The 11,704-nt window shown below is 42.4% G+C and overlaps 1 protein-coding gene across 1 annotated transcript; it reads left to right on the top strand.

Moving 5' to 3' along the window:
• The first annotated feature begins 8,699 nt into the window (after positions 1–8,699).
• Positions 8,700–10,127, top strand: LOC147448316 (sesquiterpene synthase 3-like). The gene is made up of 2 exons (XM_086524547.1): positions 8,700–9,325; positions 9,504–10,127. The coding sequence occupies exons 1-2, from the start codon at positions 9,053–9,055 to the stop codon at positions 10,125–10,127; spliced, it is 897 nt and encodes a 298-aa protein (XP_086380673.1). The 5' UTR covers positions 8,700–9,052.
• Positions 10,128–11,704: the final 1,577 nt, after the last annotated feature.

Raw genomic sequence — 11,704 nt, 5'->3', positions numbered from 1 at the left:
ATTTTGTCATTTTGTGCAAAATTTCTGTCAGTGCCGTTTTCTGCATAACATGTGCCTTATAGTCTTCTACGGTTTGTGCTATATAGCACAGGTTGATCCCGCTCCGTTTCTTCTACTTTCGGGCAGTTTTCACGTCAGGTGCAGCATTTACCATGGCTGACAACAACAACACAGATATGTTCAAGATGTTTGCTGCTGAGGACAAGTTGGATGGGGACAACTACCCTATGTGGGCTTATATGATGCAACATGTTCTTGTGTCAAAGGGTGTTTGGAACATTGTGCAGGGCATTAATGTACGTCCTGGTTCTGAGGATGTAGGCGATGTTGAGGATGTTGCAGGTCTTGCTGCAAGGATTGCAGCTGTTAGAGTTGTTTTGCCTATAGCAGAACAAGCTCGTTGGGATGTAAGGATGCGCAGGCTCATGCATTGATTGCATTTTCTATGAAGCGCACCATTGTTCCTCACATCCGTTCAACAAAATCTGCAAAACAGGCTTGGGATATTCTAGCAGGTCTTTATGCAAGCCGCAATGAGGCTAAAATTGCTTTGCTGCATAAAGAGCTAGAGTCGAAGATTATGCATGAGGAAGATGATATGGACACTTTCCTTGCTAGTGTCAAGGATATCAATGAGCAACTTATTTCTGCAGGTGAAGTTATTTCAGACAGTTCCCTTGTGCAGACTATTCTTGATGCCTTACCAGATTCTTACCAGGCTTTTGCTAGTACTTGGAGACTTATGACCCAAGGAAATCCAGAAGTTGTCAAGTTTGATGCATTATGCACATTGTTGTTGCAAGAGTCACTTTTCAAAAAAAACAGGACTAGACAGCGTGCAGTTGAACAGGCTTTTATTGCTTCTCAAAGAAAGGGTGGTAACAGCAATGCAGCCACTTCTTATGGTTCTACTGCGAGTGGCAAAAATTCTGTTCCTAATGCTTCTGCTGGCAGCAATTCGTATGGAAATTCTGGTGATAAGGGCAAAAAGAAGATGCGTTGCCATTATTGTAAATCCAACGATCACTTGATCAAGACGTGTCCTAAGTTGAAGGCCAAAGAGGCTAAGAAGAAAGAGGGTGGTTCCACTGCAAATGTTGGTTCCACTACAAATGCAGCCATTGTTGAGTCTTCTGTGAAAGGAGACTGTGTTGCTGATGTTGACGCAGAATGGTCTTTTAGCGCAAAGTGCACTTACAATCCTGCTGTCCATAATGCATGCTTGTCAGTTGCTGCAGATTCACATGTGTGGTATTTCGATAGTGGTGCTACAAAGCACATTACCTCACATCGTGAATTGTTTACCTCTCTCGAGTCTGTCCCTCATGGGAATTCAGTCACTTGTGCCAACAACGCCTCTTATCCAGTTAAGGGAGTTGGAATGATTGTGCTCACTACTGCTAATGGCAGTTCCTTCACACTTGTTGATGCACTTTATGTACATGGGATCAAGAAGAATCTCTTGTCTGTATCCGCACTTGCTAGACTTGGACTTGTAGTCAAATTTGTGGATGACAGATGTACAATACATGATCTCAGTTTTGGTGATGAAATTGTTGCATTTGGGCTTTTGTGACGTGGGTTGTATAAGCTCACTTTGTATGACAAGTGTGGACAAAACTTTGCAAATGCTGTTGCAGATTCAAGGGCTATTTCAGATGCAAAACTTTGGCATGCACGTTTTGGTCATCTGAATTTTACCAGTTTGCTGCGTTTGCAGAAATCTGATATGGTTGCTTCTTTGCCGCCTCTTGAAGCACCTGTCAAACATGTTTGTGAAGGTTGTATTTTGGGTAAGATGCAGCGTTCTAAATTTCCAAAGGATGGTTCAGTTCGGGTCACATGCAGGTTGCAGCTTGTGCATAGTGATGTTTGTGGGCCCATGCAAACTCCGTCCTTGTGCAATTACCTGTACTTCGTGACTTTCATTGATGATTACTCCAGGCATGCATGGGTATTTCCGCTTAAAGCGACGTCCGAAGCTTTTATGTGCTTCAAACAATTTTTGGCTATGGCTGAAAATGTCTCGAAATGTACTATGGGCACCCTCCGTTCCAATCGAGGGGGGGAGTATATGTCTCATGAATTTAATGCATCTCTTGCTAGTCGTGGGATAAAACACCAATGTACAGTGCCTTATACACCTCATCAAAATGGTGTTGCTGAGAGGAAAAACAGGTCACTGACGGAAATGGCACGATGTATGGTCAAAAGTCAAGCTTTGCCGCATTCTTTTTGGCTTGAGGCCATTATGTGTGCCACTTATGTACTTAACAGGTGTCCTACGAAAGCCTTGCAGTATATTACTCCATATGAAGCATGGCATGATAGAAAGCCTTCTATTGAGCACATGCGTGTTTTTGGCTATTTGGCATATGCTTTGGTGTCACAAGTGCAGTGCAAAAAATTGGATGATAAGGCTGTCAAATGTATTTTTGTTGGTTATAGTGCTGAAAGCAAAGGTTAGAGGTTGTATCATCCGCAAACAAAACATATTCTGGTTTCTCGGGATGTACTGTTTGTGGAAGATTGTGTTCAACCCTTGCTGTCATGTACTAGAGACAGTAATGTAAGCTCGCAGGACATTTATGACACTTTGTTGCCTCTTTTCAGTGGTGGAAATACGAATGTAAGATCCAATGAGGCAAATGTACAGCCTATGGGGGTTTCTGAAAATGTTTTAGATCAGCCTATTACTGATGCAAATGTACATGATGTACTTGATGAGGAAAGGGCTGAAAATGAGCAGGCTAGAGGTATGCCAAAATGGCTGGTGCACACTTTGCGTGACAGTAAATTGGATGCACCTTTGTCTAGTCGTACTCGTTCAGGCTCTCGCCATGCATCTTATGCATCAAATTGTTATGCTTTGGCTATGTCTATCTTACATGATGTTGAGGAGCATCTGTCTTTTGATGAAGCACAGAATTCCAAAATTGGATGGCTGCCATGCAATCAAAATATGATGCACTTATAGAAAATGACACATGGACTTTATGTGATTTGCCTCCTGGCAAAAAGGCCATTGGTACGAAGTGGGTTTACAAGTTGAAACACAAACCGGATGGTGAGATCGATCGCCATAAGGCTCGACTTGTTGCAAAAGGTTATGCACAGCAAAAAGGCATAGACTATGAAGAGACTTTTGCTCCCACTTGTCATATGACTACTGTGCGTTTTCTATGTGCATTGGCAGCTCATTTTGGTTGGGATGTACATCAATCAGACATTGTTATTGCTTTCTTGAATGGTGACATATTTGAGGAAGTTTATGTAACGCAGCCTCGCGGTTTTGTCATAAAGGGACAAGAGGACAAAGTGTGCAAATGTAACAAGGCTTTGTATGGGTTGAAGCAATCTCCTCGTGCTTGGTATGAGAAAGCTGACACTCATTTGGTCAAACAAGGCTTTCGTAACAGTCCCACAGAAAGCACATTGTATGTAAAGCGTGAGGGTGATGTACTTCTCATTGTGGTTCTTTATGTTGATGATTTGCTGATCACTGGACCAAATGAGAGACATATTGCTGAATTTAAAGCTGATTTGAATGCTACTTTCAAGATGAAAGATTTGGGGCTGTTGCATCATTATGTGGGTATACAGTTTAAGCAGTGTGATGGTGGTATTGCCTTGTGTCAGAAAAGTTACATAGAGACATTGCTATGTAAGTTTGGACTTGAGGATTGCAAACCTATTGCCACTCCCATGAAAACAGGTTTGAAGTTGTGTCTACATGATGCTGGCGATCCTGCTGATGTCACTCTTTATCAAACTGTTGTTGGCTGCCTCATTTATGTATGCAACACGAGGCCGGATATTCAGTTTGCAGTCTCACAGGTCAGCAGATTTATGCCTAGCCCAGGGTCTAAGCATTGGCAGGCTGTCAAGAGGATTTTCCGCTACCTTAGTGGCACTTTACATCTTGGCTTGTTTTATCCCAAGGGGGGATCATTGCCGCCAGACTTACATGCTTTTTCGGACTCAGATTGGGCTGGTTGTTTTGACACGCGAGTGTCCACAAGTGGTTTTTGTTTCATGCTTGGCAGTTCATGTATATCATGGTTGAGAAAGAAGCAACCTACTGTGGCCACTTCGAGTTGTGAGGCTGAGTACAAAGCAGTCTTCACAGCTATGGTTGAGTGTGTATGGCTCAGACGCCTTATGGCTGATTTGGGTGTTGGACAGGACACTGCCAACACTATCTACACTGACAGTCATACCGCATTGGCAGTTGCGAGGAGCCCAGTTTTTCATGCTCGCACAAAGCACATTGAGGTGCATTAGCACTATGTCAGGGAGAGGCTCTCAGCAAGAGAGATCAGCTTGGCTTATGTGCCAACACAGGACAACCTTGCAGATCTTTTCACAAAGGCATTGTCTCGTGAGAAGCTTGAAACTTTCCGCAAAGCTTTGGGCTTACTCCCCTTTGTGGACTGATCCTGTCCTCAGGGCATGGCACTTCCCTTTACTCATGTGCCAGCTCTCGTTCACCGCATCACTCCAGGGGGGATTTGTTACCATATACATGTGGTAGTTGTGTGTGTGAACACACTAGGACCGTCGGGGCATTTTTTCCCTCTTTAGGATATTTTTTCCCCCGTGCATTGTATATACGCCCATCACTCTAGGCCTATCTATCTTTCCATTGCACACTAAGTAACACACTCTCTATTGTGTGCCTTGAGCTTCCTTCGTCTTCTCCAAGCTGTGTGTGTTTCTCTGCAACCCTAATTCCAACACTACATGCATTTTTGGCGAGCACTTTCAAGTGCCGATGAGCTCTCTTGAGAGCATTGTCTTTGCATTGATCAAGTTTCCCGATTGCAACTCTTTTGGCGCTTGCTTAAGCGCGGTCACTCCGTTGATGTATGTTGAGTGCAGATTGCCATTGTATGTAAAAATGTGGAGCCATTTTGGCATTCCTATTCTTTGGCATTGAGTACTGCTATGGTTTATGGTAGAGATTATACTTGAGTTTTTGCTCAGTATTCAGGGGAAACTCTGACGAATTTTTCCCATAATCTCGCCATGGTTTATGCGTATTTAGAGTTTACTCTCTGATGGTTTAGTGTTCAAGTTGACTCCCACTCTCGAAGTTATCTACAATTTCTTGGCTTGTGGTTGCGTTGAGTTTTGGTTCATTTCGCAAAGGCAACTCTGTTCGTTTTTCTCGGTCTTCTTGCCATGAAATTTTGCAATGCTATGCCATCTTGTGCAATGGTCGATATATTCCCACTTTGACAGTGATCGAGTATTTACTCTCACTTTGTTACTTGGACACATGTTTAGTGTTCTTGTATCCACGCTTGCAGAAGTGCATTTATGATGTTCTCGTAGTGGTTATAGGTTTCCTTTGATTTGCTTCATGTTCTCACGTCGACGCATATTCTAAGCGTGAGACTACAGCATGCAAGTTACATGTTTTCAATATTGAGCTACTGGTTAGCTTATGCTTGATTAGCGTAGTGGTCGAGTGATCTCCCTACGTTGCATTTATACGCCTGTATCGAAATAATTATACATATAGAACGCTATTATACGCCGAAATCTCGTATAATCATCATATTGCCGTTTTATTTTTTTTTATCAAAAGTCTTTTTGATCGAAAGTTCTTTTGATAAAGAAAGCTTTTGATCAAAAAATATCTTATATAAGAAATCGTCGCCGGTTTCGATCAAAAGCAATTCTAGAGCTTCAGAAGATTTTTGAGACAGAGAGAGCTTGAGATTGCCAGAGTTTGAGGAGGATTTTGGGACAGCCAGAGCTTGAGGTAAAATTTTCAACTTGTATTGCTCTTTTCTAGCTTGTTTTCGTGTGTTGTTCTAGACTCGTGTGGTGCAGTTGTTTTACTCTCACCACAGAGTTATCTTGCAGATTATAGGCCACTTCGTGGTGTGTATCCATCTGACTCACTCAATTAGTCACTTTTCTCGTGTTGTGCAGCCACTTTGCTCACTACAAAGAAGGGTTTTAGGACAGACTTAGATTCTCACTCGTGTGATGCCGTTGTTGTCTATCTCTCACACAAGGATGATTTTAGGTTTTAGTGGTCAACTCGTGGTATGCAGTAGGCATGATGCCACACCTCTCACTCCAAAGTGGCCTATAAGTTGCTCAATTTTAGATCAGCTCAAATTATCATTTGTTTACACACAAGAGTTTCTATTCGTCAAATAGAGAGTGGAGAGATGCATAGTTTATGCCCTCTTCATCTTTGTGTGATGCACTGGTTACTCTTGTGTTTTGAACTCCAAAGACACATCATTGTTCATCACTAGATGACTTGGTGTTGTCTGGGATATAAATAGATACGATATTTGGCATGCATCTGAGATTGTTCAGTTGTCCACTAATGTTTTTGTTGTGAGTTCCACATACTTCATCAGAGATTGGATTAAGTCACATCATCGTTCTTACTACATAGAAATATGAAAAATACGCTTGTCTACCTAAGAGTGAAGAGATGCATACCTATGCCCTCTTCATCTTAGCCCCGGGGAGGTCACCTAATAAAAATGTAACTTATCACGTGAGTTAATTTGAAAAAAACTTACAGATTTTAAAAGAAAATGGTACATTATATTCTTAACAAAATTCACAAATAAGGGGTTTTACAAACATGTTTTGAACGCACGTGATATGGTAGTTTTACACATAGTGAACCCCCGAGATCTTAGCAAGACACACCTTGTATTTTTTGATCCGTAGATACGCCACTTATCAGTAGATGAATTGGTGTTGTCTTGGATGTAAATATGTACGATGTTTGACCACAATTTGAGATTTTTAAATTATCCATTGATGGTTGTGTTGTGCGTTCCACACACTTCATCAAGGATTAGATTGATTAGACTATCAATCATCATTTAAACAACGTCTAGGACTTGTGTTGAGTGTACCTCACACCAGCTACGTTGTTCACATTCACGCTCCGATCATTTATGTGTATTATGTTGTGCATATAACAGGGTCCAGTTCTTGTGGTGAGCATACCTCACACTCCTGGCCTCCTGTTCAGCTCTCTCCATTTCTCTCTTTGTGTATTCTCCGGCCTCCTCTCTAATGTGCAATGTAAGTATTGCAATCATAATATATCGTCGTTTGCTATGAATTAAGTGACATTGCGTATGAAATCTGGATTAACAAACATAACATGAATTTGATAGTTTTTCTTCTTCTCTAAGAACATTTATGTTATAAAATTATATCTTGCAGATATGGTGGATATTAAGCTGGTGAAACATCACCAAAAATTCGTCTTCGAAGTGATAATATGTCACTTTCATCGCATGTCAGAGCTTGAGCTTTGTCATTGCCTAAATCCCTCGGCTCTAAAACAGTATTACCAATTCATAGAGGCTTTATCGAAGTCTGTCTTTGAGCAGCTTCACCACGCATTTACGCCCCAGAATGGCATGTGACATATCTTTAATGACATCAGGTTTATTATCAAACATGGTCAAGCAATCTATTGGACAGATTGCGAAGATTTTTTAGGATCTAAAAAACCCTGAAATAATTACTTTGTCAGAGGTAGCTACTCGTATATAACTTGTGCAACAGTTGTATACCAAGTTCAAGAGCAAGGGAAAGCTAGAAAGAGCAGCAAAGCGCACGAGAGTGGAAGTCAGCTCTTTCGATGCTACTGCAGAGCAAAAGACTATGGTTAGAGTAGAAACTCCTGCTAGTGCCACTCTCGCACTCGATCAATCGTAGATCCCTCTGTGTTATATCTTTTGCCAGAAACTACAGTCTTCAACGTGTAGGCTCTGTAACTGGGAGATGGACAAACATGAAACGTGTAGGTGTCACACACCCTGCCTTTAAAGAGCCAATATATGTGGTGAAATTCTTTAAAGTCCACTTGCATGGACCCACAATGGATCAGTAGGTCAAGGACGAAGTCACAACTTTTGGACATCGCTCATCGTGGTATCATTTATCCACTTGCCATGGTCCGTCATATAGAGCGTCCAATGCTCATTTCACGTTTTTGGAATGGCAGTCATTTAAACCAGTGGATAAGAGAGTGCACTACAGATGACAGTCAACCTGCCATTCGCGATTATGTAACCACAGAAGGAACACTAGAGTTGTTCCAAAATATCATTTTGCAAATAATAAACGCTCTTCTTTAAACCCTGAAGCATGTACATGCACACAACTATCTCCACAATGATCTTCACTCTCGCAACATGATGCTTCACTTTGGACAGAAAAGGGTCTACAAGACATTGTGGATTGGACGCCTTTAGAAGACCAAAAATAATGCACCTTTGAAAAATAGTAATTGAAAGAACTTGACTTCTTTCTGTTGCAGACTTTTGAGCTGACACATGTTAAAACAATTAGAAATGAACGATATGGATTCTTAGGTCTCTAGCAACCCAAGAAAACGATATGGATTCTAAGACCTCTAACAACCCAAAAAAAGATTCCAAAAGTCGTTGCTGCCTTTCTGTTCTTCGCAACTGTCTGGGAAAGGCCTTGGTTTTCGAGGGGGTTTTGTGCACGCGGTAGAGGAGCACAGGAGCACAGTTCGTAGAGGACGACTGACTCTAAGGTTCTAGAGTGGCTAGCGTCAGAGAGTCGTTGCAGCAAAAGCCGCTGCTTTAACGATTCTCCGCTATATAACTGGAACAGGAGCGCTGGCTTAGAGCAGAGCGTTAACTGAGTGAATGTACTTCCTCTCTAATACAATGGAAGCAACTGCTGCTGATTCACATTTTGGCGTGGCCGCTAATTCAGCTGCCATGGCGGCTGACGAAGCAATTAGCAGCAGCGGCTTGCCATCACCGCGACTTCTGAGTGAAGTGCACGAGATCGTCATCCCGCCCATTCCCTGCTCGTTTCCCTGGAAGAATCACCCCGACTACAAGCAGCTGACCGTGATGTCGGATGCCTGGGTTTTCTCCCACTTCCCCAACATGCCCGGCGCTGATGGCCGCCCCTCCTCCTTTGCTGCCGACCACCTCATCAACTCCGCCTTCCACATGCAAGCCACGCTGCCCTTCGCCACCGGTCTCAGCGCCCGCATGCCACCATCGTCAAGATGATGGACTGGTTCTTCATGATCAACAACATCTTGGACGACCCCCAAGAGATGGGCGCTGATCCCGCCAGTGCCGACCACGTGGTGGACAGCGTTCTCACCGTCTTCCGCGACACATACCAGCCCCCCTCCCCCAACCCCGTCCCTCTTGTTCGCATCCTCACGGACACCGCTGCCGAGTGGTGGGCAGAAATGTGCCAAGACATGCCGCCCAAGCAAAAGGCTCGTCTCAGTACGGCTTTCTGCGACTATCTTGAAGCAAACCGTCGCCAGGTTAGTACGTGGTGTACTGTGTACTCTGTGTGTGTGTGTGTGTGTGTGTGTGTGTGTGTGTGTGTGTGTGTGTGAGTGAGAGAGAGAGAGAGAGAGAGAGAGAGAGAGAGAGAGAGAAAAGGGGAGAGGTGATCAGAGCTGGGCATCCCCGGTCCTAATAATTGCTATCCGCACGCAGGTTCCTTTCCGTAACTCTCGCCACCTCCCGGACGTGGAAACCTACTTCAAGATGCGTGCCGACTCCATCGGATGGTGGCCGTGCTCTGTGCTCATCGAGCACTGGCAGGCCTTCGAGCTGGACTACGAGTCGCTCTCACACCCATTGCTAATGGCACTGCAGGAGGCGACGCTGCAGCATATTTTCTTGGTGAACGACATAACATCATTCAAGAAGGAGTACATGCAGGGGGGCTTCTGCAACATGGTGTCCATTCTCTATTTCAGGAAGCTCTACGATCCAGCTGAGAGGGTCGAGGCTGGGAGGCCCGAGCCGACATTGCAGGGAGTGGTGCTAGAGGCGCTGCAGATGATCAAAGAGAGGGACGATGAGTGTGTGCGGCTCATGGGGGAGATAAGCAAGTGCAAGCAGCTGATAGGAAAGGCTGGCATGGCGCAGTACTTACAGGGGCTAGGCCTGTGGATGTCCGGCATAATCTATTGGCACCTCGTGAGCGGCCGCTACGGCATCTGCGCCACCACTGACCTCCATGTCACCCCGCCCGACATGCTCGCCCACCACCACCTCAATATCGACGCCAACCAAGAAGCGATCCACATTGTGCCATGTGGCATCATGTCATGAGGCCATTGGTGCAATATAGCTCGATTTCTCTTATGCAACACGTTCCTTAATCCTTTCGTATTAAAAATCCTAAAATCTATATTAGGTCTCCCCAATCTCACAAAAATAAAAATTCTCTCAAAACATTTCAAATGCATAAGTGCATAAGTGAAGGGTGAGTATAGAAAATGAAAAACCCCATGTCAAAAGACATTTCATCTCCATATAAAAGAGATAATCAAATGCATATCAAATACATTGTGTTTTTCTTTTCTTATTTTTTCTTTTAGCATTTTCTTAGTGTCATTGCACTACATACGCGTTTCTTAGTGTTCTTGCATACTTATGTAGTTAATATTTTTCTTTTGAATATATATATGAGATTCCCCCTCCGTCCTAATAATCTCTAAGCTCACTCTCTCACATACTGCATGTTCATGTGTATCATGTAGCTTGGTTTTCACAATAAGTTATCCTTTTCAATAGAGTTATTTTTTCACAAATATTCATACTCCTAAGTTTCGATCAATTTCACTTTAATTTCACCATTCTTGGCTAGTCTTCTAAGTATAGTTTCAAAAACAAAAAATATAAGGCTTCTAAGGTTCTCCTTAATGAGAGTATAGTACAACGTGCTATAGGTCTCCCCAATCTCACTACAAGAGGTCACTTAAATTTCGACGTCACATTTTCGTCGTCACTGATAGACGTCGGTATATGTGTGTTTATGTATGGAGGGAGCTAAAGTTTTTTTTTTAATTTTATTTTTAAATTTTGGACGTATGTTCCAGAATCTGTTCCAGCGTCAGCGCGCATGGACTTTTCGACGCTTGTTTCGACGGCTGTTCCGAAGTTGAAGCCAACTTTTGTACCGACGACACCTGCAAAAAATCGAAACCACGGGCTTTCTCTGTGCATTTTTTTTGTTCTTGCGCATTTTCTCAAGCTCTCTTCTTCTTCATCTCTCACAGATCTGGTGCAAAACAAGCCGTCGGAAGTGTTAATCTTGCTTGAGGGTTAGCGCATAACACTAAGGTAAGATTGTTTTCATGTTTACTTGTAGATTTAGGTTTTAAAGTTTAACTTTGTGTTTGTGTGTGAGTTTTTGCAGGTTCTAGGACTTTTACAACAACTTTCATTGCTCAAATAGGACGAATGTGAGTGCTCGAACCTTTAAATGCATATTGAATTTATTTAAATTACTTTGTATATTGATTAAAAAAAAATCATGATTTAAACTTTCAATGCTTTAAAAGAATTATGGTTTGTGATGTGAAATTTCATTTTAAATTATGAAAAAAAATTGTTTTGGTTTATGAAAAATCTTGTTTTGAAATTTTTTTGTTTTGAATTATGTCATTTTTGAAATTATGCAATTGATGGGATTTATGTTTTAGGTTAACTTTAGGTTATAATTAAGTTAGATTAGATTAGGTTAAGTTATCCTATACATTAGGTTACGTTAAGTTAAGCTACGTTGTTAGGTTAGGTTATACATTAGGTTAGGCTATGTTATGTTAGGTTACATTAGGTTAGGTTATCTTATACATTAGGTTTGATTAGGTTAAGCTACGTTAGGTTAAGTTAAGTTAAGCTAC

The sequence above is a fragment of the Adiantum capillus-veneris genome, chromosome 11, assembly GCF_014529385.1.
Source record: "Adiantum capillus-veneris isolate H3 chromosome 11, ASM1452938v2, whole genome shotgun sequence".
In the NCBI taxonomy this organism is placed as follows: domain Eukaryota; kingdom Viridiplantae; phylum Streptophyta; class Polypodiopsida; order Polypodiales; family Pteridaceae; genus Adiantum; species Adiantum capillus-veneris.
This window is presented reverse-complemented; position numbering and strand designations above follow the sequence as displayed.

What these genes read in the sequence shown, in the direction of transcription:
- LOC147448316 (XM_086524547.1), top strand. Translation starts at nt 9,053, where the DNA reads ATGATGGACTGGTTCTTCATGATCAACAACATCTTGGACGACCCCCAA. An exon ending in TTGAAGCAAACCGTCGCCAG is followed by an intron (nt 9,326 to 9,503) that starts GTTAGTACGTGG and finishes ATCCGCACGCAG; the next exon opens with GTTCCTTTCCGTAACTCTCG.